Source organism: Neurospora tetraspora (assembly GCF_033439725.1).
Source record: "Neurospora tetraspora strain CBS 560.94 chromosome Unknown B0H65scaffold_6, whole genome shotgun sequence".
NCBI classification, from domain to species: domain Eukaryota; kingdom Fungi; phylum Ascomycota; class Sordariomycetes; order Sordariales; family Sordariaceae; genus Neurospora; species Neurospora tetraspora.
The window spans coordinates 449,076-475,323 of record NW_026944388.1 but is presented as its reverse complement, the minus strand read 5'-3'; the positions used below and the strand labels follow the sequence as shown (position 1 = coordinate 475,323).

At 53.1% G+C, this 26,248-nt stretch overlaps 10 protein-coding genes and 2 non-coding genes across 12 annotated transcripts; 5 read left to right on the top strand and 7 right to left on the bottom strand.

The window, feature by feature from the left end:
- On the top strand, nt 1-2,102 carry B0H65DRAFT_250373 (P-loop containing nucleoside triphosphate hydrolase protein). The gene is made up of 2 exons (XM_062822449.1): nt 1-943; nt 1,024-2,102. The coding sequence occupies exons 1-2, from the start codon at nt 165-167 to the stop codon at nt 2,084-2,086; spliced, it is 1,842 nt and encodes a 613-aa protein (XP_062679073.1). The 5' UTR covers nt 1-164; the 3' UTR covers nt 2,087-2,102.
- Nucleotides 2,103-2,433: 331 nt separating this feature from the next.
- B0H65DRAFT_471433 (uncharacterized protein) lies at nt 2,434-4,047 on the bottom strand. Its single transcript, XM_062827097.1, has one exon. The coding sequence runs from the start codon at nt 3,727-3,729 to the stop codon at nt 2,563-2,565; it is 1,167 nt and encodes a 388-aa protein (XP_062679072.1). The 5' UTR covers nt 3,730-4,047; the 3' UTR covers nt 2,434-2,562.
- B0H65DRAFT_471428 (thymine dioxygenase) lies at nt 4,028-5,812 on the top strand. Its single transcript, XM_062827096.1, has 3 exons — nt 4,028-4,564; nt 4,628-5,454; nt 5,514-5,812. The coding sequence occupies exons 1-3, from the start codon at nt 4,523-4,525 to the stop codon at nt 5,644-5,646; spliced, it is 1,002 nt and encodes a 333-aa protein (XP_062679071.1). The 5' UTR covers nt 4,028-4,522; the 3' UTR covers nt 5,647-5,812.
- Nucleotides 5,813-5,953: 141 nt separating this feature from the next.
- On the top strand, nt 5,954-7,394 carry B0H65DRAFT_528297 (uncharacterized protein). Its single transcript, XM_062828893.1, has one exon. It carries the CDS (start codon nt 6,150-6,152, stop codon nt 7,194-7,196), a length of 1,047 nt encoding a protein of 348 aa, XP_062679070.1. The 5' UTR covers nt 5,954-6,149; the 3' UTR covers nt 7,197-7,394.
- Nucleotides 7,395-7,711: 317 nt separating this feature from the next.
- Nucleotides 7,712-7,804, top strand: B0H65DRAFT_t374. Its single transcript has one exon. It is a non-coding gene; the product is annotated as a tRNA-Asp (tRNA).
- Nucleotides 7,805-8,378: 574 nt separating this feature from the next.
- B0H65DRAFT_471421 (Septin-domain-containing protein) lies at nt 8,379-11,491 on the bottom strand. Its single transcript, XM_062827095.1, has 4 exons — nt 10,038-11,491; nt 9,835-9,985; nt 8,442-9,783; nt 8,379-8,401 (listed from the first exon to the last, which is right to left on the bottom strand). The coding sequence occupies exons 1-3, from the start codon at nt 11,127-11,129 to the stop codon at nt 8,603-8,605; spliced, it is 2,424 nt and encodes an 807-aa protein (XP_062679069.1). The 5' UTR covers nt 11,130-11,491; the 3' UTR covers nt 8,379-8,401; nt 8,442-8,602.
- A 939-nt stretch (nt 11,492-12,430) lies between these two features.
- B0H65DRAFT_387528 (ankyrin repeat-containing domain protein) lies at nt 12,431-12,643 on the bottom strand (the record flags this gene model as incomplete). Its single annotated transcript, XM_062823720.1, has 1 exon — nt 12,431-12,643. A coding segment is annotated over one exon (213 nt), but the record flags the coding sequence as incomplete, so codon positions are not given.
- A 711-nt stretch (nt 12,644-13,354) lies between these two features.
- B0H65DRAFT_471420 (uncharacterized protein) lies at nt 13,355-14,472 on the top strand. The gene has a single exon (XM_062827094.1). The coding sequence runs from the start codon at nt 13,825-13,827 to the stop codon at nt 14,338-14,340; it is 516 nt and encodes a 171-aa protein (XP_062679067.1). The 5' UTR covers nt 13,355-13,824; the 3' UTR covers nt 14,341-14,472.
- A 581-nt stretch (nt 14,473-15,053) lies between these two features.
- On the bottom strand, nt 15,054-15,124 carry B0H65DRAFT_t344. The gene has a single exon. It is a non-coding gene; the product is annotated as a tRNA-Phe (tRNA).
- Nucleotides 15,125-16,120: 996 nt separating this feature from the next.
- Nucleotides 16,121-17,878, bottom strand: B0H65DRAFT_429924 (P-loop containing nucleoside triphosphate hydrolase protein; the record flags this gene model as incomplete). Its single annotated transcript, XM_062824852.1, has 1 exon — nt 16,121-17,878. A coding segment is annotated over one exon (1,758 nt), but the record flags the coding sequence as incomplete, so codon positions are not given.
- On the bottom strand, nt 17,651-19,184 carry B0H65DRAFT_250251 (uncharacterized protein). Its single transcript, XM_062822447.1, has 5 exons — nt 18,949-19,184; nt 18,595-18,898; nt 18,487-18,546; nt 18,111-18,440; nt 17,651-18,061 (listed from the first exon to the last, which is right to left on the bottom strand). The coding sequence occupies exons 2-5, from the start codon at nt 18,829-18,831 to the stop codon at nt 17,879-17,881; spliced, it is 810 nt and encodes a 269-aa protein (XP_062679065.1). The 5' UTR covers nt 18,832-18,898; nt 18,949-19,184; the 3' UTR covers nt 17,651-17,878.
- A 1,411-nt stretch (nt 19,185-20,595) lies between these two features.
- B0H65DRAFT_510321 (uncharacterized protein) lies at nt 20,596-23,474 on the bottom strand (the record flags this gene model as incomplete). The annotated part of the gene is made up of 4 exons (XM_062828389.1): nt 20,596-20,650; nt 20,794-21,511; nt 21,594-22,197; nt 22,356-23,474. The coding sequence occupies 4 exons, from the start codon at nt 23,472-23,474 to the stop codon at nt 20,596-20,598; spliced, it is 2,496 nt and encodes an 831-aa protein (XP_062679064.1).
- Between the last annotated feature and the right edge of the window lie 2,774 nt (nt 23,475-26,248).

Sequence of the window (26,248 nt, the reverse complement as noted above, 5' to 3'; positions counted from 1 at the left end):
ATCGACTGATAATCAACTTCACAACACCATCGAATCTGCCAGACGCGCCCTTCACGGTCCTGTAGCGAAACCGAAATTGACGGAATCTTCAACAACGGCTCTGCATAAACAACTTGTTCTAGAATCAGTCATTCAAATCCGAAAAGAAAAGTAACAAACCAGCAATGCCGTCCGCCACAGCCGCAAAGGCCAAAAAGGCCAATGCCAATGTCATTCCTAAATCCAGGGTCAACAAGGCGCCCGCCGTCACTGAGGAGGTTGATGAACAATCCGACCACTCTGAGGATGAGTCCGACTTTGGGTCTGAGCTAGATGTGGAGGATGAGCTGGCTGGCTCAGATGAAGAGGAGGAAGACGAGGACGAGGATGAACACGATTCAGAGGAGGACGTTTCAGACGAAGATGACGACGAGGAGAACCAGAGCGCCACGTCAGGCTCAGACTCAGATTCCGACTCGCTAGACAGCTCCGCCCCCAGGAAACGACGTCGTACCTCACCCACCATCGACGACATTGTTACTCAGCTTGAAGATGAGGAAGAGGATGACACACCCGTCGCGCCCGTCAAGCCTGTCTTCAACAACGTCCCATCCCGCATCAAGAAAAAGCAACCCGAGGCACCCAAGACAGAGAAGACCGAAGAGACAGCACCTGCCCTCCCAGTACCAGAGCCTGCCAGCACAGTTTCTGTTCCTATCGACGCCAACACCACCTTCGACGCACTCAATGTCCGCCCATGGCTGGTCCAGTCTCTCGCCAACATGGCCATCAAGCGGCCAACCGGCATTCAAAAGGGTTGTATACCCGAGATTCTCAAGGGCAGGGACTGCATCGGTGGCAGTAGGACAGGTTCGGGTAAGACGGTAGCGTTTGCCGTTCCCGTTCTCCAGCAATGGGCTGCCAACCCATCTGCCATCTTTGGTCTCATCCTCACACCAACTCGGTAAGCTTCCGTTGAAATCCTCAACTCACCCCTGAAACCTCGTAAGTAAACAATAGGTAGAGACTAACCACATGCCGCAGCGAACTCGCCCTCCAAATCATGGAACAAGTCATCGCCCTCTCGCAACCCCACGTTCTCAAAGCCGTCCTCATCACCGGCGGCTCCGACATGCGCAAACAAGCCATCGACCTCGCCAACCGCCCGCACCTCGTCATCGCCACCCCCGGCCGTCTCGCCGACCACATCCGCACCTCAGGCGAGGACACCATCTGCGGCCTGCGCCGAGTCAAGTTCATCGTGCTCGACGAAGCCGACCGCTTGCTCGCAAACAGCGGCCACGGCTCCATGCTCCCGGACGTCGAAGAATGCTTCTCCGTCCTCCCCCCGCCCTCCGAGCGCCAAACGCTGCTCTTCACCGCCACCATGACGCCCGAAGTCAAGGCCCTCTCCGAGCGCCCGCCCATCCCCGGCCGCGCCCCCGTCTTCGTGTGCGAGGTCGACACCCAGCGGCTCGCCATCCCCGCCACCCTGCGACAGATGCACCTCCAGGTGCCCGTGACCCACCGCGAGCACTATCTGCACATGTTCCTTTTGACACCCCAAAACGTCGACAAGAGCGTGATCATCTTCTGCAACCGCACGAGCACGGCCGACTTTTTGCACCACTTGTTGCGTTTGCTCGACCACCGCGTTACGTCTCTGCACTCGAAGCTCCCCCAGAGCCAGAGAATCGACAACCTCGGTCGGTTCCGCGCCTCGGCCGCGCGCATTCTGGTGGCGACCGACGTCGCGGCCAGAGGTCTCGATATCCCCGAGGTGAAAATCGTTGTGAACTATGACATCCCCCGCGATCCGGACGACTACATTCATCGTGTCGGTCGTACGGCGCGTGCGGGCCGCAAGGGTGATGCGGTGACGTTTGTGGGGCAGAGGGATGTCGATCTGGTGCTGGCGATTGAGCAGAGGGTTGGACGGCAGATGGAGGCGTGGACGGAGGATGGCGTCAACTTGGAGACGAGAGTGGTCAGGGAGGCGCTCAAGGTGGTGGGCGAGAAGAAGAGGGAGGCGTTGTTGGAGATTGAGGAGCAGAAGGAGGTGGGCGGGAAGAGGAAGAGGGGGAAGGAGAAGTTGAGGGCTATGTAAAGTTGTTTTGTTGAGGATTGGGAGGGGAGGAAACAAAGTGGAGGGGGAAAGGGGGATGTTATGATACCAAAAATAAGTGGTGGGAGTAGGCTGTGGATAGATAAAATGTTGAATAACGGATTGGAAGATAGGACAACATTGTCAAGCTGTTTTTTTTGTGCCTACATGGGGATTAAGTATGGCTCGGCTTCTATAAGCCACGTCTTGGACGAGTTGGTTCCTCAAAGGGATGAGCCATGGCCATTAGGTACTGATGCTTGTTTCCAGGTTGGAGCGAATGCGAAGGTTCTCAGCGGATGATTCCACCGAACGGAGGCAGTGCTGTGGTGCTTTCTGAAAGAGCATTCGCTTTACATCGCAATCCATTTTCTCTATATCATAAAGCAAAGGGCCAGCCCTCCGTCGTATATATACATGCTCTACATAACATCTACTTACAACCCATCCCTCCTTGCCACGCAACCCCTAGCCAAAGCTTATCGGCACCCATCCCTCCTCAAGTTCAACACCTTAACCGCATTTCCGCCCATTACTTTCTGCACCTTCACCCCCTCCGCATCCTCCCCAAACGCCTTCCTCACCGCCGCCCCATTCCACGTCACGCTCTCCCACTCGCCCTCCTCATCGCTCCCCAGCGGCGGGAAAAACGGATGATCAGTGCCAAACATCAACCTCTCATGGCCCTCGGGCCCGCTCGCTGCTACCGCCGCCTTCAGCCCCACATCGCTATAAACCACCGCGTCGAGATAAACCTGGCTGCTCAACACCTCCCAGATGGTCTTCTTCGGTTTCGTCCCCGCAGCGTGCAAATGTCCGTCGTGCAAAATACACGACTCTATCCTCCCCGCCAGGAAAGGCAGCGTCCCGCCGCTGTGCGCCAGCAGCATGTTTAGTTGCGGAACCTGATCGAACACGCCCGCGAGGTACATCCTCGTAACAGCGATGGTGGTTTCCATCGGAAACCCAAGGGCCAAAGGCAAGACGTGGCCGTAATTTTCTTGGGCGCGGGGACCCCAGACTTCGTTCGGCAGGCCGTAGTGCGGATGCAAAAAGATGATCAGGCGCGCGTCGGCCAGGGCTTGGAAGATGGGCAGGAGATCGGGGTCGTCTAGCCCCTTTCCCAACCCGGAGGTGCCCAAGATGACGCCCCGGCAGTAAGGCAGAGAAGAAACGTGGGCGATGGAGGAGAGGATAACCTCTTGCGAAGCGGTCAGAGGTAAAGCGGCGAAGAAGAAGAGGCGGCCGCACTTTTCTTCGCACATGCGGCTGAAGTCGGCGTTGATGGACTCGGCTATAGGTCCCGCCTCGGAGGCCGAGAGGAAGTCGAGCCACGGGTTGGCGAGCGAGACGACGCTGATGTCGATTTCGTGGGTTTCCATAAAGTGCATCTTTTGGTCGAGCGAGGAGTAGTGTTTGGTTAGGGGACGGCCGGGGATGTTGGTGGGCGTCTCGCCCCGCGCTTTGGCCGCTTCGGCTTCTTCGAGGATGGGAACCTCGGTGTCGAGCAGGATGAGGCGCGGGTCGGAGGAGCCGGGGAAGGAGCGCACGAGGGGGATGGAGGTGCGGGATTCGAGGATCTTGACGTATTCGGGGGGGTACATGTGGGTGTGGATGTCCACTACTTTGCCGTCGCAGAAGCCCATGGTGATGGATTGGGATGGTGGTGAGGGGAGTAGAAGTTGGGGTTGAGTGTTTTGGAGTTTAGTGAGGGGATCGTGAAGCTTGGAGATGGTCAGGCTTCAAGGTGGTGAAGCTTGGATGTGGTGTTGCGAAATGAGGTTGGTGAAGTAGGACAACAAGACAAGAAAGGACAACCGAACTAAACAATGACGAAGAGGCGTTACACTACGAAAAGAAAGATGTATGTGTTATGGTAGCATATCACTAATACCCCGCCCTTGATCTACCCAGCTCCCCTTTCCCCCACATTCCGTCGTTATCGTGAAATGCAACAATGCAACAGAGAGGGGGCGAAGACAAGCTTATCATGAGAAGTGGAGATTTATAAGAACGACTTGTAAGCAGAAACACCCTTCTGGAAGGCGAGAAAACAGTCACTGCAACTGCATCTCCAACGCTGTCCACTGACATCAAGCAAACGCTATCAAAGAGCGATCGCGGAGTGGGCCGTTGCCTGCCCGTTTCGGTCATGCTATCGTTGCATGCAGCGACAGATCCCGGCTGGAACTAACCCGACTCGAGTCTCGGAGTGCGATAAACTTGCCCGTGCCGCCGATAAAACGTGATATATCGGGTCAAGATCCGATAAAGAACATATGATGGAGTTCGTACCTCCGTGGTTCTCCCCTCACTTGTTGCCCGTGTTGTTCTGTTTAATTGCTTGTGATACCCCGCCCGTGACGGCTTGTTGACTTTTGAACTCCTCGCGTGCTCAGTTCCAATATCAAAGGAAACGACCCAAAGGTAGAGATCAAGATGGAAAAGGCTGCTGTTAACGAAGATGGACTCGTCATCCCGGTATGCTAATTGCTACTCACCAAAGGCCTTCCCGCCCATGGGGGTAACTAACCCGTCGAATAGCTCATCGACTTCTCCAAGTTCCTCGAGGGAGACGAGACCCTGAAGCTCGAGACGGCCAAGGCGATCCTCCACGGCTTCCAAACAGCCGGCTTCATCTACCTCAAGAACATCCCCATCCAGCCCGATTTCCGCGAGCATGTCTTCAACACCTCAGCCAAGTTCTTCAAGCTCCCCAAGGAGACGAAGCTCGAGGTTGGCTGGACCACGCCCGAGGCCAACCGTGGCTACTCAGCCCCCGGCCGCGAGAAGGTGACGCAGTTGACCGACCCCGCCGAGATCGAGAAGATCCGATCAGCCGCCCCCGATATCAAGGAGAGCTATGAGATCGGCCGCGAAGACGAGCCGGGCCACCCCAACCCGTGGCCGGCGGAACAAGACGAGCTCGTGGGGTTCAAGAGCACCATGACCAACTTCTTCGACCAGTGCAAGGCGCTGCACGTCGAAGTGATGCGCGCCATTGCCGTCGGCATGGGCATCGACGCCAACTACTTTGACAGCTTCGTCGACGTGGGCGATAACATCCTGCGCCTGCTGCACTACCCGGCCGTGAAGAGCGAGGTGTTCAAGATCAACCCTGGCCAGGTCCGCGCTGGCGAGCACACTGACTATGGGTCTATCACCCTGCTGTTCCAGGATTCGCGTGGTGGTTTGCAGGTGAAGAGTCCCAATGGGCAGTTCATCGATGCAACGCCGATTGAGAACACTGTGGTTGTCAACGCTGGAGATCTGTTGGCTAGGTGGAGCAACGATACCATCAAGAGCACCGTCCACCGTGTGGTTGAGCCTCCCAAGCCAGAGGATGTCCACCCGCCCAGATACAGCATTGCGTAAGTGTTGCCTCTTGTTGGGTCTTGAATGAGCTGCGGCTGACCAAACATCTCCCTAGGTACTTCTGCAACCCCAATCACAAGAGCTACATTGAGGCCATCCCGGGCACATATGCGGCCGAGTCGGAGAGGAAGTATGAGGGTATCAACAGTGGGCAGTATCTGGTGAAGAGGCTGGCTGCCACCTACTAAGGGTAGCGATGAGGGGATTCGCGTACATGGCGCGTCAGATTGAGCGGAGGGCGTTTGGGGCTTTGTTGAAACCCATACCTTGTTTTGTTAAATAATGAGTCAAAACGAATGATGAATTATGAGCACTGCCCGACAATGGCACAGTTAGAGCTGGTGATAAATGTGAGAATGTTGCGAGAAGAAGAAACCCAAAAATAAATAAAAAATGACGAGGGACCCATGAGATTCGCGTAGGGCTGATGGTGCTAAATTTGAGCGCGCGTAATTACAACATGTTACGTTAATTTCATCGGCCTGTCACTGCACAGTGGTTTTTCTTCGGCCGAAGTTTACCACCCAACGTCACCGGCTCATCCACTGTCCAAACTTTCCACTTCTTTCTCTTCTTCCTCTTTTTCTGTCATCCACCACAATCCAGCCCAGACCGATTCCAACCCGACAATCCAAACTATCATCTGCCCAAACACATACCACCAATCTTTAACCCCAAGACCACAAACAAAATGAACAACGACGACCTAATAAAATACGCCTCCGACGCCGCCTCGCGCGGCGACGACCTCTTCGCCCTCCTGACCTCCGAGACCATCCCAATCGACGCCACCTCTCCCGAAGCCGACATCCGGCGCGCCTTCCGACGCAAAGCTCTGACCGCGCACCCGGACAAAGCCGGCGACGCCTACGACCCTTTGCTCTACGAGCGGCTCGAGCGGGCGCGCGATGTGCTGCTCCACGCCGAGGCGCGCGCCGCCTACGACAACGGCATGCGCGCCATCCTGCAGAAGAAGGCGACGCTGGACGCCATGTCGGCGCGCCGGAGAAAACTGGTAGAGGAGCTGCACGAGCGCGAGGAGGCGGCGAAACGGCAGAAGATGGACGAGGAGAAGGGGAAAATGCAGGTGGCGGCGGAGGTGGAGGCGATGGCGAGGAAGGGGAGGGCGAAGTTGGAGGAGAGGAGGAGGTTGATGAGGGAGGCGGAGGAGAGGGAGCAGAAGGCGGCTATGGCTGAGGCTGTTGAGAAGGAAAAACGAAAGAAGGAGGAGGAGGACGTAAAAATGGGCGGTACCGGTACCGAACAAAAAAAGCAAGCAGAGATGCCCCCAGCAGCAGCTGACGGCGTCGACGAAAATGGAGGAGATGATTACGACTCCAAGATTGCCGAGCTAGAACGCAAGCTCGAAGAGAAGCGACAGCGGAAAGCAGAGAAGGAGAAGAGGAAAGCGGACAAGAAAGCGGGCGCGGGCAAGGACACGGAAAAGGACAAGGACATCCAAGACAAACCCCCATCCACCTCCACCTCCAAATCGACACAAGAAGAAGAGTCAAAGGCTGACGAAAACAAGGCAGCCCAGCCACCACAGTCAGCACCGGTGCCGACGACGGAAACAGCTGCTCCTGCTACGGGAGAGCCTGCGAAACCAGCAGCAGCCGGTGGTGGTGGCTTCGCGGCTACCATGGCGAGGCTGAAAGCCGCTCAGGCGAAGCGGGATGAAGAACGGAGGAAGCGAGAGGATGCTGAAGCTGCCGCGATGCAGGCTCAGTCGTCGTAGTTTCTTTCTGCTTGTCCCGTGTTTTCGCGAGTCCTCAGTCATTGCAGTGCACCTTGTCGTCGCATTGCCGGCGACTGTCACTCTTCTTTGCGCATCATAGCATGATACCCAGTTAGTTTCCTTGTGTCCGTAGTCTCATGAAAAGGTTTAGAGTTACCTATTCAGAAGTATAGTCAAATAAACTTTGTCCAAACTCTCGAGTGCCTACCTACTTGTTCTGCTTATCTTTCCGTTCAGTGCCCACCCAGTTGCCATCAAAACATTAACCATGCTACACCCACAAGCAACTGCACCAAACCTCTCTAATCTTCTTTCTTCCAAGACCAAGATATACTCAACAAGATGTGTTTGCTTCAAACCTATTACAACATTGATTTTCGATCAAATCAATTCAGAAGTGTATGTATGTTCCAAACCCAAAAAAAGATTTACCCTTGTCAAATATCGGTATATAAGACCATCAGCCGAAGCACTGTTCCAACAACCAACTACGACAGCTGATTAACAGTTGCACATCTTCCGTAGTATAGTGGTCAGTATGTGAGCTTGTCAAGCTTGAACATCAGTTCGATTCGCTCGAGACCCGGGTTCAATTCCCGGCGGGAGAGACCAACATTTCTTTTTTTTTTTTTTTTTTTTTGGCTCCACCCCGCCCGAATCTTCCCTTTCTCAGGTTCCCAAAATAGTTAACAGTATTGGCTTTTTCCCCTTCATTTTTGTGCTGTGAGTGCTTCTTACGATACGAACCGGTGAGGACGAAGTCGAGAGTTGCAAAGAAATGGCTGTGACAAAGGTTGGTGATGCTGCATCGATATAAAAAGTAGCCACTTAGGATTGTTGCTGAATTCTGGAAGAGATTCATCCCTCTCTGCGTTTCCGGAGTCCACGTTTTTGTTACAAGTCACAGCCACCAATAACGAAGAGCCCAGATGTACATTAAACCAAAATGATGTGATCCCAAACTCCGCCAGCCTATGTCTTACATGCCCCTGGACCATGCCTTGAGCCCATCCAAAATGATACCACACCTGAACATACATACATATTCATTCCTAGATCAACCAATCGTCCAAGGGCCCATTATGTACATGATCCATCCATCCATCCCAATCATCCATCATGAATCCTCCTCGTAACGAATTATAACCCATTATGTATATACCAAAGCCTTTCCAAAGAGTATCCCAGGAACATCCGAATTCAAGGTGATCTGGCAGTCACAGACCACCTTGAACCACACCCAAGCCGATTTCTCAAACCCCGAGTGACAGTTAAATATCCCAACAGCACAGAATGAGAAATGTACCTACCACTGGATATATCCTCCACTATCCTCCACTATCCTCCACTAAGCTCTTATTTCTCCCCAATTCCCAATCCACAATCCAATTCCTTGACGTGAGCAATCACCGCCAAACCCGATTCCACTCTCCCACAAACCACTCCAACGGCTGCAGCTGCATAGTCCTCCCCATCCAAATAGCCAACCCGCCCAAGACCCCCAAACTTCCCAGCACCTCCAGCGCAATGAGGCTCTTATACATCAATTCGTCCGCAATCTCCATCAGTCCCAGCGGATCCGTCTCCCTTTGTCTCTGCTTTTGCCTATGTTGCTGGTGTTGGTGCTGGTGTTGGTGCTGCCGATAGTGATGACCCTGGTGATGATACCCGAATCCGAAAAGTCCCATTTCCTGCTGCTGCTGCTGCCGATCGATACTCTGCCAAGTATCCCCTCTCCTTCTCCTCGTGCTTAGGCTCCTGTTCGAGCCGCTCCTGTCCCTACTACTTCTGCTGCTGCTGGTAGAAGAGATGGGAACCAAAGTTCCGTCGACGACGCACTCGCCGATTTTCTCGGTTAACCAAACTGCTCTTTTGTTGCGCGCCAGAGCTTCGTACTGCGCTCGCTCGTTTGCCAAGCTCTTCTGCAGCTCGGTGGCCCAGTTGGCCAGTCTTACTTGCGCTAATCTCTCCTCGCGCTGGGTGTGGTCCGTTATGCGGGCGAGAGCGTAGGACGAGGTGGCGCCGATGGGGCCGGATGTGTTGTACCTGCTGAGGAAGGAGGATGCGGTGCCGGGGCGGGAGTTATGGGATGACGGAGATAGCGAAAAGACACTGCTAGGCGATGTGGGTGACGGAACAGCTGGTTTCTCGGGTACTAATCCCTTGCGCCATTGGACGTACTTGCGGGCTGCGGAGTGGCGGAGCCAGGAGGCGCCGTCGGGACTGAAGACGCGCTCGACGAGCCGGGGAAGTTCGGATGGCACTAGGGGCTCGACGTAGTCTGTGCTCATAAGGAGACTGGCGTCCATCATGTCGTGGTCGGAGCCGGCGGCGCTGGAGATGGCGTATACACCCTGTGCTGCGGGGTCCGTGGGCGAGGGAGAGAGGGTTGATGAAGAGGCTGTTTTCGAGGGTGTGATGGAGAAGGAAAACGGGCGGATGTTTGCTTCTCGGAGTTGAGCCTGGATTTGTTCCTTGCTGGCTGATATTTGCTCTGGTGACATTAGATCGGCATGAGATAAGAGGAAGATAATGTTCGTGAGAGGACTGAGTTGGTCAAGATAGGCGATATCAACAGGACGAAGTCCTAGAAAAGGTGTTAGTATCAGGTCCCTTGGTTTCAACTTGAGCCTCTTACTGTTTGAAACCAGGTAGAAAACAACATCAATCTGGACACCACCCTCTCCACCCAGCATATTCAACATATCTCCATCATTGAGGGCATTAACGTTCATGCGCTGCATCTGGGACTCGATATACTGCACCACGGGCGTGATGGTATCCATACTCTGGTCGGGAAAGTCAGCGCAATCCTGTTAGTCCCAAATAGGGGCAACATACAGACGATCCACTCCCATAGCCAGGAGTATCGACAAAGCAAATATTACGGTCCAACACTGTGTCCTCCATGCTCTTTCTCCGTTTCAGCACATTGAGGTCATCGATCTCGGACCACCACTGAGGATATGGTTTTGTGCTGGCATAAACTTCGGTGATTTGACCTGTTCCATTCGAGCTTTGTCGCCTACTGCTTGACCTTGAACCGCCTTTGGTCTGTTTTCCTTTTAGAGTCACCGAGCTCTTCAAGCTAGGTTGGGGTGACATGGGTGACGGGGTGATCGGATCAACATGCACAATGTGTTCGCAAGACTGGACGATAGCCTTGATCAACGAAGTCTTCCCTACGCCGCTGTCGCCGGCGATCAGGACCTTGAGCCGGCCCATACTCTTTCCTTGGTCGGTAAAGGGTCGGCGGCTGGGCATGTTGATGCTCGGCATGATGAGCTGGGGAGCACTACCGATGTCCATCATGGTAGAGTCGAGATGCTCATTTTGGTGTTCAATGTCGATCTCGTCAGGGTGGACGCTAGGCGGAATACTAGCCATGTCAAAGTCGTCGGAGAGGCAGATGGAATTGCGCCGCGACGATGTATCGCTTACGGCGGACGCAGGACCGGTGCTAAAGAGAAAGGGGCTAAAGGGTGCTTGGGATAAATCGTTGGACGGGGTGCAAGAGGATGGCCTGGGGTAAACAGCATCTTCGATAACGTGGTCCAAGGTGTCGAGTATCTGGTTTGGGGTGTAGCTTTTGTTTTGGTGTTTGGGTTGTGTTCTTGTGCTCCCGCTCCCGCTTGCGCCGGTTTCCTTTTCAGGCTCTGGTGTGCTGTGATGATTGTGTCGATGATGGGAGAGACCCCGAGCCCTTCCGTGGTGGGTTTCGGAGCCCTCGACAACACCGTGAGCTTTCCTCTTGTTGTCGCGCAAGTGTCGGTGAGGACCAGCGAACGACGATGGCTGATTTCCCGTCAGAGGACCAACTGAAGATTCATCGCCAAAGCAAAACGTCATTTGCGGCGCCGGCGGTAGACGTAAAGACGGGATATCATTGTCGGAGCCGCGAGGTCGCCCGGAGGCATCGTTGTTTGAGCGCATTGCGAAGAAAGCAATCTACATGCACAGGATGTCGAGAATGCGCTGGAGGTTCACGGAGAGGAGAGCTATCGTGTTAATTATTTCAATCTTAAAAGGGGCAGAAAAGAGATATCAAAGACGGGACAAGCAGCAAACAGTGGTTGCTGTGAGAGTACAAAGACAGAGAGCTGATATCACTGGATCGTCGTTTGGGTTTCACGCGCAGTCGAGGTGACGGGGTGATGGGATGTGCGAGGGGATGTGCGATGTGCGATGTGGTGATGACTGATGATGATGAGGGGCACCCAAGTGCCTTAGGTGGACTTGGTGACGGGAGAACGATTCAAGTTGTCGATATCATTCATTCGTTACCTCCATCGAACCCCTATCACTATCGGGACCTGTAGCACCGTGAACCAATGCAGGAGTGCTTGGAGCTTCTCCTTTGTAAGTGCATACCGCTGGCCGACCGTCCAATACCTGGCCCGGCACTCGACGATTGCTGGGAGCCAGAGTCACTGTGCAAGTGGATTTGATAGTGATGACATCCATTTCCCGTCGTTCCCCGCCTTCCCAGAATGGATCGCCCTGAGGCAGTGGACCTGCTGACCCCATTTTGATAGGTGCTCAGGTGGGTCCATGGGGTCAGACACGCGGGCGCCGCAGCGGTAAAAAGTGCCAAGACCAGCTAACCTAACCCCGCTCCCCCACTTCCGCCCTAACAAAAGTGGGTACCCGTCTGGAAGCTGCCGACGGATTCTTAAGGAAGCCCGAGAGGATCCAGAGGTATTACGGAGAGAAGATAGCTTCGCGAATTAGTATAATCAGCAGAGAGAATTATATACAGTGATCTGCGTGCACGGCTTCCAGCTCCTCCCCACTTGCCCAGCTCAACCAAAATGCCGATTGGAGTGGCATACAAACAACCAAATCATTCAAGAAATAGGGCAGGGTTTTGACGTTTAATACCCATAGGCGAAGTATTTAATACTTAGGTACAAATAGAATATACGTCTTACTCTCTCTATTTCCATATAAGAAACGTATCTTAAATATTAGAAACGGCGCTATATTCAATCCATATAATTTAAGGGAGGTTTGTTTATCAACTCTATCCTCAGGGACGAAATGTTTCGTCGGCTTAAAAAGGGATCCTTGGATGTTCGCAACATTTACATCCCGTTCCCATTCTCAGAACAACGACCTGACAGCTAGCCACCAGCTCGACGGGAGTCGGTACACTCGCGAGTTACCTATTCTTAACCTCCGCACTAAATCTCAGGTATATATACATATCCTCAGTCAGTGCCCTCTGTCTAGACGACCTCTTTGTGGCCTTCTTCCGAGGCCGCCTGGAGCGTCGTGCCGTAGCGCCCGCCTTGTGCATTAACGTCGGCGCCCTTATCGAGCAGCATCTTGACAACCTCTTTGTAGCCTCCTTCCGAGGCCGCCTGGAGCGCCGTACCATAGTATCCGCCTTGTGCATTAACGTCGGCGCCCTTATCGAGCAGCATTTCGACGACCTCTTTGCGGCCGTTTGCGGCATCTAATTGGTTCGACGATGTACGCTTGGCATATGACCACTCAAGGGTCGCCTGGCATCCTGGCATCCCAAGAGTTTACTAGAAAGGGTTCACAACGGATCGAGAGTATTATGATTTGTAAATGTAAATGATGATGTATCGAAGGAGGACAGCAAGTTAAAGATTGCCAAGGTACCTTCATCGTTTGGCCAAACGATACAACCAAATAAGAATCCGAGCAGCAAGGGAGTTACCAGATATAACGACGACAAGGCAGGGTGGAGCTGTTGTTCGTTCCTGATCCCAACCTTCTTCTCCAAAGCAAGCCGATCATTTGATTTTTGCTAGACGGCCTAATTAACGTGATTCTGAGTACTACCAGATATATTCACATAGCAGTGGTGATTTGGTTGATAATGTATTTCACGTTATTCTATACGTTGCACGTTATAAAGTGATTTCAAACCTATAAAGACTGAGCAAGCTACGCGTTGAATTGAAGAACTAAATTATCAGCGCGTCCTGAGGATATAGCGCCACAACATGGCCTGCATACCGCTGCGCGGCCCTATATACCACTGGAGACCCGGAGATGGCCATATTCGCAAAGGCCGGCATGATACCACCGGCCGCACCGCTTTGGCTGAAGCTATATTCATAAGCTAAAGTGGGGTGTCTCTAGTAACGCAATAGACTGAACGAAAAAAAAAAAAAAAAAAAAATGTCTTGAATGTGATTGATTGTATGTGTAAAGTGGGATGATTTTGGAATCTAGAGAGGGGAGCTTGCGGCGGTCGAAGACCATATGCATGCAAGCTATCCTTATCTAATCTACAGGACCTACACAAGTGGAGATGCGACCGAGGGGTCGGGTCAATTCAATTGAACCCGACAGGCGCCTGCAAATGTAGGTGCCTCAGGCATCAATCAATTGGCGTTATGACAAAGGCGGATAACCTGCTCTTCGAGGTCTCTAACCTCGCGCGCTACCGTTGCGCCTATCAGCTGCGACGTCGAAATCAGGCCTCACCAACAACATCGTCAATCTCCTCATTATCCTCCTTCGGAACCTCCGAGAGCGCGGCAACCTGGTCCTGCAGAGCACCGATAGCAGTAGTCACCGCCGACAACTCCTTCCTGACGGTGGCAGTCAAGTTCGCCATAGCAGCAACTACATCAGCGAAAGAGGTTGCATGAGTCTCGTTGTAGGAGGCGACAGCGGTGCCCAGCTCATCAATCTTAGCCTCGAGGTCGGTGAAGCGTGCGACGAACGGGCTGCCGGAAAGCGGGAAGGCTGCGTCCGGAACGGGGGCAGGGACATCGGCAGTGTCGGATGCCTCAGAGGAGCTGCAGGCGTCCGGCGCATCAGAAGAGCTGGAGGCGTCGGAAGCATCAGAGGAGTCCGGGGCGTCATCGCGATCGATCATGATGGGAGGCAGGGGAGCCGCCTTGCGGAGGCGAGCGTGCTTAGCGGGAGCGCGCCAGCCACGGGTGACAATCTCGCCGATACCCCAGGCCAATACGCCACGAGGGCGCGGGTTGGTCGAGAGGTGCGGATGGTTGATGTGGTACTCGCAGTAAGTCTCCCACAGTTCGACGGCTGCGATCACGACGGCCTGCTTGCGATCGACGACCTCCTCGCGGGCGCAATCATCAAAGCCAGCAAGCGCCCAAGAAGCAAAGCTGGCCTACAACCGTACTTGCCTTAACCTACTTCTTCCCCTTCATTGTGGCATATTATACCTATAGAGATTGGCTCGTAATACACTACTGGCGCAGCCGCCAATATTTTTGTAGATGAGTCCCAGTCAGACTAGATTATACTACTTGTCTGCAAGTTGCGCTGCTCGTTTGAAATTGGGGTGTGATTGGCTCATTCTGGATCCACTTGTCAGCTCATCTATGAAAGGAGTATGCGGTCACTACCAAGTTTCTTCGTTGATCTCTGCTTTCTCTGTTAAAGATGGAACGCATAAATGCTAGTGGGTCGAGCCACTTGGCCTGCAGCGATACATCCCGTTTCGCGTCCAACATTGCTTGGCACTCCAGGCAGCCAACTCCCCATCAACAAATCAGCCTCATCACTTGACAATCAAAACGCCAAAGTCAATGATCATGATCACGCAAATATCAAGACACTTTAATGACACGGCCATCTTGACACCACTTTTATGTACCCACTTCACGAACAGAGAGCGCATTGCAAGAATAAAAGCGGGAAAGTTGGAGGCGTGATATTGACGAGACTAGCTATCGTAGGGCAGTATCCCCATTCCTACCACTATTAATTTCTAATTGAAACCCAAATCATTCGCCTTTCCCAACCACGGCTCATAGAAGAGGCAAATACGAGCCCGGGCCAGCCAGAGACTTGCCTAGGTATAATACTCTACTAATCATTACCAAAAACCCAAGTCGCTTATCTTCGATACGGGAATCGAACCCCCTCCTCAGAGGCTTCACCCCTGCGCGCTACCATAGCGCCTATCGAAACGCAAACTTAGGTCAAATCTCACCAGTGGAATCAGCAGCCTCCGCCATAGACGTATCAGTAGCCTCCGCCTGAGCCTCGGAAAGCGCCTCTACTTTGCCCTGCAGGACACGGAGGGCAGCGGCCATCTCAGACATCTCCTTCTTAACATCTAAGGTTAAGTCCCGAACAGACGCAACCACGTTCGTGAAGAACGCCGCCTGATCCTGGGAAGAGGAGGTGATGGTAGTATTCATCTCGCCAATCTTGTTCTCGATGCCAGTAAGGCGAGTTGCGAGGAGGTTGCGGAAAACGAGGGTATTAATGTCGGCAACGCCAGAAACCGGGGCGAGGGCATCAGGGGCGTCGGGAGTACCGGGGGCATCCGAAGCGTCGGGAGTACCGGGGGTATCGTCAGCAGCGAGGCCGAGGGAGGGCATCAAGGCCGCCTTGTGCAAGCGGGCAAGGTGCGCAGGGACGCGCCAACCCTCAGTGGTGAGCTTGCCGGTAGTCCAAGTCAGGACAGCCTTGGGCGTGGGATTGTCCGAAAGATCATTGTGCTTAATGTGGTATTCGGAATACGCCTCCCAAAGGTCGGCAGCGGCAGTAATGAGAGCCTGCTTCCGGGTGGCCGTCTCCTCTGCGTCGCAGTCATCAAACTCGGCTAACTCCCAGGACGCAAAGCTGTCCTACAGCCGGGTTCCGAAGGGTGCCAGGTCAGGGGGCAGATCGCAGATACGAGCCTTGCGGGTTTGCTCGCAGGGGGCGGTAGCACGGAAAGCATCGCCTAGGAAACGGATGTTAGTAAGTGAAAGAAACTGAATTAGAGTATACTCACGCTTCACGAAGCAGGAAAAGTCGCTAGCAATCTCCCGGAGGATAGCGTCTTCGGCCACATCGGGGCCGCCCAAGTCGGAAGCAGCCCGCGCGAAGCTGAGAGTACAAGTCGCGCAGGGCGGCAGGCGAGCAGCACTACGCAACTAATTAGCGGTACGAACGGGCATAACCATAAGGATGACTTACGACTCCGGGCTGTCGGAGGGAATGCCCGCGGCGCGGCAGCGCGCATGCGTGACGCGCTCGACGGGAGTGAGGGCGAGGGCCATATTGGGATAGGAACTGGGATAGGAACTAGACAGATAGGGCGCGGGGCGAAAGTTTATCGGCGGCGATGAAAAGAGAGAGAAGGGGAGGAAGAGGAGGGCCATGCTCGTCAGCGTGTCGGGATGATCGGCCCCGAGCTTCGTCTTGCGAGTCTCCATTACTTGTACTTCCAGCTTCTCGGCCTCGTCCCATAGTCCTTTATCCCGAAGCACTTCTGCACATAGCGACGTGCTAGCTAACGTTCGCTCGTCTTCTCTTCCCAGTATTTCCTTGCGGCTTCTCCTCGATTTACGAGCCATTTGCTCTGCCACATCATATCTACCCTGCAATTCTGCATGCCATCCCCCATTGTATAACAGCGTTGCCCATGCCTCCTCCAATTTGCTCTCCACTGGTCGGTAGTCTACGGCCCTTTCAACGTGTGGAAAGAGACGCTGACACGTCGCCCAGTTACTGTAGTCTCCGGGTGGGAACAGCGCGGCTATCCGTGACACAAACTGATGCTTAAATTCCTTCTCCCTCCCACAGGCCTTCAGCCACATCCTTGTCGACAGCTGTACGAGGCCGTGCATCTCGAACGTGTCTCCGCTCTCGCTTACAGTTACGAGACAAAAGTTTGTTAGCATTGCTACATTGTCTTCAAATCCGTTGTCCGTCTCGTCGTTGTCTATCTCGTCATCGCTACTGTTGGATCCCAAATCGTGCTGTACGTCGGATCTCCTCTCCTGTATTGCCCCGTCCATGTGAGGCGGCCTTAGCAACGACTCCGGAATGCCTTGTCGGTCGAAGAAGCTCATGAGTGAGAGCAGATCTGCCGCCGAAGCTCTCTTAGAGCGGATATGTTCGAAGGATATCTGCCAGGTCGCAAGGATCGCACTCGAAGCCCCTCCCTCTCGCCGAAACTCGCCCTCGTCATGACTTAGAAGCCAGGCTCTCTTGCTTTCGCCCTTGCGGAACTCGGCCAAATACTTTTCGACCGAGCTCCGTGGCGACATTCTCTGAATGTAGGCCGCCGCCTGGCTGATGGCAAGCGGCACAAGGTCGAGCGCCCGCACGAGATCCACCGCCATATCAGTATCCGAGAGCGATCCCAGCTTCTTCTCCAGGAGCAACAGAGCATCACTCTGCGCCATTGGCCCGATCTCGATTGTATTCTTGTACCCCCCTACTAGCCTAGAAGCTAGATACTTATCACGTGTTGTGACGAGAAGAGACCCGTGTGGGCTCTGCGGAAGATAGTCAGCTAGCGGACGTCGTTCAGCGCCGAAGAACACGTCGGGGTCGTCGGCACTGTCAAGGACCATAACCCACTTGCCGTTCCGTTCGTTGCACAGCCAGCCGTAGACAAGCTGTGTGATGTTGGCCTTGGGGTCGTTCCGACCGGGCAGCTCGGCGGCGTCGGCAATCGCCCGGAAGCCCTCATCGACCCGCGCCTGCGTGCCGGCATGGACCCAGAACACCCACGTGTCTGGGTGCCGCGCGGCGATCCGGTGGGCGAACTCGATGGCCAGCTGCGACTTGCCGACACCGCCCAGGCCTACGAGCGCAACCCGAGCAGCCGGCTTCGAACATAGCTGGTCGATCTGGTCGAGAATGTCTCCGCGGTTGACGAAGTCGGGGTCGCGGGAGAAGGGGATGGTCGCGGACGGCGGCGGCGGCGTTTCCAGTCGCTCTCAGACGCCGTAGTGACGCTTCTTCGAGCGAGACCGGGATACAGTTACTTCTTTAAGTATCGAAAGTATAATTTGGTAACTTTCACTTCTTGTCCCAAATTTGTTCAGCCCGTAATGGTCGACTGGGAGACCGATATTTCGGACCTTTGATCCATGATATGTAGAGGACTGCTCGGGAACACCCTATAACTGCTATTAGTACCCCCCGCCCCTACAAAAGGACCTTACTTACAAATAGTTCCCACCGAATTAACCCGAACCGGAAAATCTCTATTCGCCGTTGCTCGAAAAAGTTAAATATATACCAGTCGTCCCGAGTAATCTCTGTGAAGTCGCTGTGCAAGTCGAATAGCGGAACTGAATCGCAGTCTAAGTTGGCTAAGATGGAGGGGTTCGACCCGCGTAGCCGGAGAGCTTGCGCTACCCACCAACCCAATCTACTGAGGCTAGACCCATGATGTGGCGTACCCAAAAAGAGAATCGCCTTGGTGTATTCGGCGATTTGGTTAAGGTCTCGGTTAACATGATTATGGTCTCGATTCCTCTGGGCTTGAACGAGTGTCTAGAACGATCAGCTCAGCCACTTCAGAGACCGCGAGTCAACCTACCTGCTTGACCACCAGGCCGCCGTAGCTATATCCCACGAAGATCAGGTCCCGGCTTCGCTCCTGGGTTCGTCAGTAGTACTCCAAGGTCGGATCAATCATTATGCTTACCGCCTCGGTTATGCGGATCCCCCTGATGTGTTCTAGAAGCCTTTTCCCAAGGAGCTCCAGCCGCGTATGTAATGCATCCCTCTGCCAGTATGAGTCGTAGTTATAATAGAAGATGCGAACTTCTCGGCGGATTGTGGGAGGTAAATCATCGGGAAGGAAGTCGCTGACCCAGTTCACGAACTGATTGGTCTCGGGCGTCGTATCTTTGGGTGCATCGGCCGTTGCCGCAAGTCCCATCTCTGCAGGTCTCTTCGCTCGCCATGTCGTATCGGGGTTGGATCCCAGGCCGAGGACGAAGATGATACTGCTTTTGTCAGTACTCATTCTAACAGAGAGCCAGCGGATTGCGCCTACTCAACTCCACCAGCCTGCGCTGGTGAACTGTTATCGCCTACGTATGCGCGGAGACGAGCTTGGCCGATCTACCCTTGCTTATCCCCGCTCTCTCGCGTGGGGATGGCCTCTGATATGAATGACCATGAGGACGAATGAAAGGAATAAAAGTAATGAGAGGAATGAAAATCGTCTTGGTGTTTACGGCGATGTCAGGGTTTTGATAGTTTGGCCCGGCTGCAGTCTACGTTAATTTGTCCTGGACGAGGTGCTGAATGCCCGGCAGGCAGCTAACCCCGGCCTGGCCATACATGCCTTCCCTCCTAGTCATTTCCCGCACGCGTTTTAAGATCAACTTACCTCTTATCATTCATCAAGTGCTTCCAGTCTCCACGGGGAGCGGACGTGATTATGATCCAAGAGCCACGAGCGTGGTTCTACGAGGGCCGCTTTGAAATTCCCGGGCACCCCCTTTACGCTCTTTACACTCCTGTCCGCACATGGACAGAGGAGACTGCTACCCACCCACGCGTCGCTACGTACGTCCGTAAGGGAATGGCAGCAGGAGGGTTCGTACTCGGCGATACCAGAGATCTACTGTTGGTAAAGACGCAGGGTGATCTGCGTAAATGGGATAGCTGAAGGTTGATACTATCAGAAGACATTCGGTAAAGCCAAAAGGCTCACAACAAGTATGGTAGCGTGATACTGGTCTCGGTGATAATGATCAATTGACTACTGTCGAACTATCTGACAATCTGAGGTCTCCAGTCGTCCCTTTATATCCTACATGTCTATCTGGTGTGTCCTATTCTTTAGTGTTGGCTCATCCTGAGTCTCTGCTCACTTCGAGTTCTTGCTCACTCGTGAGCGCCTGCTCACCAGTGAGCACCTGTCTGCTGTGAGCACCTCTGTGCGCCTTCCGGTTCAATCCCCGCCTGGGGTTACACTGTCCTTATCTTGGCATGGCTGCTGTTTCTCGATGGCTTGGTTAGCCCGTGTACTCGCTTAAGTTCGTAACAAGCCACGAGTGCAAGTCCAAGTGAATCTATATAATGTTAATGTGCCATGAGCACCCTGACGTCCATGCGTCACACTTACTACAACGTAATTCCAACTTTATGTTCAGCCTTCCGTCGATTCAGATGGTGTAGTTCTCGTAGAGGTTCTGCGTATCTTATCTCGTAAGTTATTCTCAATTTTTGAGCGCCTCCTCTTCAACGACGTCTTAGTTGCGGCTGATGAACCTAATTGAAGCGGAGCTTCCACTATCGTGGAGGTAATTTCATCTGCCGAAGAATAATTGAACGACGATTCGATTTCTAATGATGAACCTAGTTGTAAATGTTAGCAAACTTAACTATTAGTTCTTGCAGAGAGAGGCTACCTTTTGCAAGTTGTAAAGATGCTATATTCTTTACGACAAGGAGAGATTTCGCGTGGGACGAGCCTAAAGCTGCTGAATAACCAGACAGCGCCCGCTGATACATCGTTTCAGCCTCCTTTAGCCGGCCCTGATCCGCGTAGAGGTTGCCCAAGTTGTTAACTGTATCGAGAGTCGACGTATGATCCGGTCCGAGCGCCTTCTCCTTGCCTTCTAGCGCTCGCTGATACATCGTTTTAGCCTCCTTTAGCCGGCCCTGATCCGCGTAGAGGTTGCCCAAGTTGTTAACTGTATCGAGAGTCGACGTATGATCCGGTCCGAGCGCCTTCTCCTTGCCTTCTAGCGCTCGCTGATACATCGTTTCAGCCTCCTTTAGCCGGCCCTGAGTCTTATAGAGGATGCCCAAGTTGTTAATTGTATCGAGAGTCGACGTATGATCCGGTCCGAGCGCCTTCTCCTTGCCTTCTAGCGCTCGCTGATACATCGTTTCAGCCTCCTTTAGCCGGCCCTGATCCGAGTAGAGGTTGCCCAAGCTATGTGTTGCTTGACCCATGGTAATGTCTTCCATGTTGCACTCTCCTCCTTCTAATTTTCCCATCCACCATAAGAACCTCTCCGCATGAGGGAAAAGCCGTCGTTGGAGTACCCAATAATTCTTGGTCGTATGGTGGGGCACCGAAAATCCTATCAACATTACCGCTAGCCATAGAAACTCTCTCTTCCCAGCGTCATCCTGTATATGCGATATCCATCTATGTACTACCGGATGCATGCTATAGCTGCTTTGCTCAGACTCTCGGGTCTCGATCATAGAGTAGCGGAGCAGCAGTTTTGCTATGTTGAGAAACTTAACCTCGTTGCATGCTATATCGCAGAGCCATTTGGGCCACTGCTCCTGGTCATTTCTGGCCACTTGCAGTAGACTGTGCCACATCTCTCTATTGTCGAGAAAAGCCCAAAGCCGTAGCAGATTCCCAGCGTTCTTCTCCCTCGTCTCGATCGCGTTGAACGATATCATCCAGGTCGTCATCACGCTGCGAGTACCGTAGTCTAGCAGGCCGGAGTCTGTATTCTCGAAGAGTTCATCCCACTGCTTCTCATATAGGTCAATATACTTAGCGATAGGTATATCTGCTTCTCCTATATATGCAGCGGCTTGCGCGAGTGCAAGTGGCAGACCTCCTAATAAACGCAGCAACTCTTGTGCATCATCATCCATTACTGAATTAGCGCGTTAGCATCAGCTTTAGGGTTGGGTCTCGTAGTAACTTGGGGTGCTCACTTAGTTCCTTCCCGTACCACTTCTCGAATATTTTCTTACTCAAGTCTGGGTCAGCACGTTTAATGCGCTTAGATTCGCCAAGCTGTGCTAGCTTGGACAACCGGGATGTAATCAGGACTGCGCCGTGGTCACTCGGAAGATAGTTTCGAATGTCATAAGCGCCCGGTATTTCTCCTTGCGTATGATCCAGATCAACGTTATCGAAGATCAAAAGCCAATCGACATTGTCGCCTTTTTTGAGCCACACTTGTACTTGCTCCACAATATCGTTGAGATCGACTTCATCGCCTGTTTTTGGACTTCTGATATTCTCAGGAATCTGGCCTTTTGGTATCCTCTTTGCACAATTGGCAAAGCTTTGTTTAAGGCTATCTTCTGATGTGCCGTCCAGCCAAAAGATGGCGCTGAAGACAGCTTTGTATTGCCGTGCAAAGTTGACAGCTAGCTGAGTTTTCCCAATTCCGCCGAGCCCGTGAAGAACAAAGACACTGCGCCCTTGCTTTTTCCGATGGTAAGGAAGAAGAGATTTCTCAATATCAGTAATATCAGAGGGTCGAGGCACGAAGTTGTTTGATATCGGCATACCCTGAAGAGAGAAGTCGACCTTATAGTGACCGTAGTCTATATGAGAGAGCAATACGTTAGCAAAGTTTCGACGTGATAATCATGGAAGGACCAGGCTCGAGCGGTGCTAATCTTACCCGGCTGATTGATCTGGCCACCGCCCGGGCCTGCATTCAAAGACTGCGAAGAGTCGGAAACCCTAGCAGAGGCGATATATCTCTCCATAACCGCCTTCGCTACCGACGCCGCGGTTGCCGCAGCATAATTCTGCCATCCTTTGTTTTTGTGGCTATCGGCATAGTCACACACGCCTTTAATCACGATGCATGGCACCTCATCCCATACGCCTGCTCCTTCCATCTCGAAAGCAATAACCTCGGCCTGCTTGGCGATCTGATCACGGTGCTTGCCAGACCGAATAACACTGTCTCCAGATCCGATCGCACCAATGAAGAAGAAGACACCCTTAGAATCCGAGTCGGCATTGTGGTCGTTTGAGGCTGAATCCAAATGTTCCCTCCGTATCAAGCGGTTTGTGTCACATTTCAGCTCTTTGCATGACAACCTAAGAGACTCATCGCAAGCGGGATCCGAGTTGTCATGACAGTCTTCGCACGTTCTGCACCCGGAACCAGGAGCATGCTTGTGTCGGTAGCAGGCATCGAACAGGAGGTCGTTGGCTGCTCCTGGGTACTTGTAGCTGGTATGCCTGCCTCTTCGCTTCCGTTTGGCTATTTCTTCGCTCTTCGTCTGAAGAGCTTTGAGGAAGTCACCCGCCCGTTTCTCGATATGTTCGCGGTCGATGTTCGTATCAAGCTTGACCAGGATGTTGCGAATGATCTTGTCTGGTCTTCCAAGACTGTCATGGGGGTTATCTTTGCGATCGAAGCGATCCGGAAGCGCTCTTCCAAGGTCATACTGGACCACGAGGTTGCTTATGATCACGTTGCCGAGGACAATGGGGTCCCTTTCCGGTCCTGCGAATGGGACCGCCCCGCAAATGCCTACCAAAAGGGCCAGCGACACTCGCGGATAGCTCGATCGAAGACTTGCAGCTGCGCTGGCGGCGCTCGCTTTTCCCATGTTGGGCAGAAGAACAAGGACGACATTGCACTTCCCCATCCGACCTGTCGTGTATATGTTCGGGTCTCCGTCGACTTTGCCGTACTGATCGCCGTCTTCGTCCCACAGCTTATCGATAAGGAGGCATACGGCGTCGAATTCGAGACGGAGCGCGCATATTATGGCAACTTCGAAGTCGCTGCGCCCGTTGGGACGGGTGAAGCCATCAGGCCGTTGACTCGACGATGCATCCATGGGCTGCTATTACTGCGTTCTTTGTACGAGACATGGTGAGGACATTCACCGATGGAATGAACCTCGTTTTGAATCAGTCGTTCTCCATCTCTGGCTAATTCTCATTCAAGTGTACTGGCCAATTACATGGTTTGCTAGGTGTGCTAACCATGTTGAGGCGTTAGTCTAAAGGCCCTTCTCAAGATATAATTGGCCGTACAGCGCGGGGATAAATCGTTTCGATGGAAACGTGCGGTAGCTCATAACGGAGTGGGGCTACGGCTATGTTCTTGGGCGCTTAACGACGGCAAGTCATGGGGCCTGGTTTTGATGCCTAATACACCTTGGAACGCACGTTTTGCTCTCTCCTTTTTGATCTAAGAACGCATCTTGCACATTCAGCCGATTGTTGGACTGCGGCGGTGCTGAAAGTGCCCGATTTCCAAAGGGCTGAAACGCGGATGCTTCCCATTTGACCAGTCGTTGACGCCATGTGGAACCGATGTATTGCCAACGAACGGCTCTGCCCAGAACTGCACTGGTTTCTGACAGGAGGGGAAGAGCGAAATGATGTCGGTGGGCCCTCGACATTGGTACTAAACAGAGAGGAAGCGAGGAGACAAGGCAGACAAAGTTCTCAAGTTGTTGGAGCCGTTGACTGTTGCGCTGATTGTGGCGGCGTCGGTGAAGGCGGCTGTGTATGCGACGCTGGGGATGAATCTGGCGTCGGTGATGGTGGAGTATCTTTGCATCGAGACGGTGTTTCGGAGGGTCCCGGGGCTCGGTCCGTCCTGCTCCTCCGGGAGAAGCAGTCGGTCAGTCACTGGAGCCGCTCTCAGGGGTTGCCCGCCAGCAGCAGCAGGCACTCCCATCCAAGCCACATCGCCTTTTCCATTGGCGGCTAGTGGGGTTGCGCCTCAGAAAAGCGGACCTTGACGGCGTCGGCAACTTGGTGACAGATAGGCTCAAGCTGATTGAGACGGCACCATCCGGCGGTAAAACTTAAAAAAGCACGAGATTCGGATCCGTCACCCGAATGGCAGCGTGGGCTGAAAAGAAGGCGGCGGCCTCATATGAGTGGGAGACTGGTTGCCCAGTTTTAGTCTGTTGTTCTTGGAGGTTGAGGTGGATCTGGTCAATGCTCGGCGTTGAGATAAGCTCGATAAGCTACCCGTTCACTTCTGGCTGCTCAACTCGGACATGAGGATGTGGTGTTTTTGGCCTGAACTTCCCTCCACGGGGTTAGTATGATCCATTGAGGCTGCTGCTGAATTCAGGTCTCTTGGATGTCGTGTATATGGCTTCGTTTCCAAAATGTCAAAGAATCTCTCGATTATACGTACGTTTGATCCGGATTGAGTTCGGGTCCAAAAGTCGGAAGAGGAGAACGAGTGTGCATGGAGTGGTGTGATGTCCGTTCCTATGAGGGTCTTGAAGAGTTGACAACTGGCATGTCCAAGTCTGATGATACAAGGATAGGATGTGAATGCGAGAATAAGGCAACCGAAAATCGGGGGATGTCCTGAACTTTTATCTTGGAACACAATCCGTGAAGAAACTCTTTTCACCTATCACTCCATGTTGGATAAAGTACGAAGAAGTCTTTTCGGGTGAGGTACATTTGTTAGATAAGCAAGAATGGACACTCTCCCCAAGGCCCTGATCCACACCCCTCGTCATGCTCACGGCGAGGGCAGTGGCCCAAAGGAGGAATTGCAAGTAAGTCCTAACTCCCGATCACCTGAACGATCTTCGTAGCGCCGCACCTGGCATCAAGCCTGATGTCAGCGTGCCACATCAACGTTTCGTCTTTCAAGGATCAAATGCAGCTTTGATGCTGCAATGGAGGACATGCCAAAAAGGCAACCAGAGGGTTCACTTCGGGTAGCGTTTGTTTTGATATCAAGGCTTCCAGCCTCGCTTCAAGCCAAGCCCCAATCTACGACTCATACTGTCCTACGCCGTATCCTTGCGCTACTAGATCATTTAGCCGTATTGTGTTTTCCGTAGTAGCTGTAGCTACTTCGATGCGCCCAGCAGGGAACCAGGCGCATCCGTCAAAGAGCTCTTCTACACTCAGCAGCAGCAGCGGCCTGGTGGCTTGTACCAATCATGGGGGTGTCATGGCCCAATCCGGTAGAGTAGATAAGGATGCTGGCTTCGGATCCTTAGAGCTGTGGTTGGCTTGTCGCTCTCAACGCCGCCGTCACCCTGTTTCGCAGCCCTAGCATGCAGCTCTCTCCGCCAATCGACTCGTCTACAAAAGTGTTGGCGGCTGCACCGGCAGTGTGTTGCAAGCCAACCACCATGGTTATGATATGCCAGGATGGAAGGGAAGAGGTAGGCTGATGCAGGCAGATGAAGAAGGTAGGCTAATGCAGGCAGATGAAGGAGGTAGGTTAAGGCAGGTACATGAAGGAGGTCCATCGTGATCAGTTTGTCGTAGTGGATCACCAAACCGTGATCCAATAAAACAAGAGCGAGAGATTCGCTTGCCACGCTCTCATCTACATACACATAACTGGGCCGAGAAGTACTAGGAACCAATTAGGAATGGACTTCTGACCGAGTGCAATCTTGTTGTTACCCGTGTAAAAGATCTAGCCGCAGTGTCAGGACGGTCAACTTTTCTCGTAATCCGCCCAATTATATTCATCTTCTTAGCGCCGCCTCCCCACTCACCGTAATGCCTCCGTCCGAACGATATGGATATGGGAGCTGGTGGTTCAGTTTTTTGACCCTACCACGTGATTAAAAGACCCGTTTCCTGTCCTTCCCGCTCCCATAGATAAGAA

Bases quoted from the DNA above. Each gene is read 5' to 3' on its own strand.
- B0H65DRAFT_471428 (XM_062827096.1), top strand. From the start codon at position 4,523: ATGGAAAAGGCTGCTGTTAACGAAGATGGACTCGTCATCCCG. The intron at 4,565-4,627 runs GTATGCTAATTG...CCCGTCGAATAG, and splicing joins AAGATGGACTCGTCATCCCG to CTCATCGACTTCTCCAAGTT. The intron at 5,455-5,513 runs GTAAGTGTTGCC...ACATCTCCCTAG, and splicing joins CCGCCCAGATACAGCATTGC to GTACTTCTGCAACCCCAATC.
- B0H65DRAFT_250373 (XM_062822449.1), top strand. From the start codon at position 165: ATGCCGTCCGCCACAGCCGCAAAGGCCAAAAAGGCCAATGCCAATGTC. The intron at 944-1,023 runs GTAAGCTTCCGT...CACATGCCGCAG, and splicing joins CTCATCCTCACACCAACTCG to CGAACTCGCCCTCCAAATCA.
- B0H65DRAFT_471421 (XM_062827095.1), bottom strand. From the start codon at position 11,129: ATGCGCTCAAACAACGATGCCTCCGGGCGACCTCGCGGCTCCGACAAT. The intron at 9,986-10,037 runs GTATGTTGCCCC...TTTCCCGACCAG, and splicing joins GCTATGGGAGTGGATCGTCT to AGTATGGATACCATCACGCC. The intron at 9,784-9,834 runs GTAAGAGGCTCA...CACCTTTTCTAG, and splicing joins TTTCTACCTGGTTTCAAACA to GACTTCGTCCTGTTGATATC.
- B0H65DRAFT_471433 (XM_062827097.1), bottom strand. From the start codon at position 3,729: ATGGGCTTCTGCGACGGCAAAGTAGTGGACATCCACACCCACATGTAC.
- B0H65DRAFT_471420 (XM_062827094.1), top strand. From the start codon at position 13,825: ATGAGTCTCGTTGTAGGAGGCGACAGCGGTGCCCAGCTCATCAATCTT.
- B0H65DRAFT_528297 (XM_062828893.1), top strand. From the start codon at position 6,150: ATGAACAACGACGACCTAATAAAATACGCCTCCGACGCCGCCTCGCGC.
- B0H65DRAFT_250251 (XM_062822447.1), bottom strand. From the start codon at position 18,831: ATGGGACTTGCGGCAACGGCCGATGCACCCAAAGATACGACGCCCGAG. The intron at 18,547-18,594 runs GTAAGCATAATG...TGACGAACCCAG, and splicing joins GGATCCGCATAACCGAGGCG to GAGCGAAGCCGGGACCTGAT. The intron at 18,441-18,486 runs GTAGGTTGACTC...TGATCGTTCTAG, and splicing joins GCGGCCTGGTGGTCAAGCAG to ACACTCGTTCAAGCCCAGAG.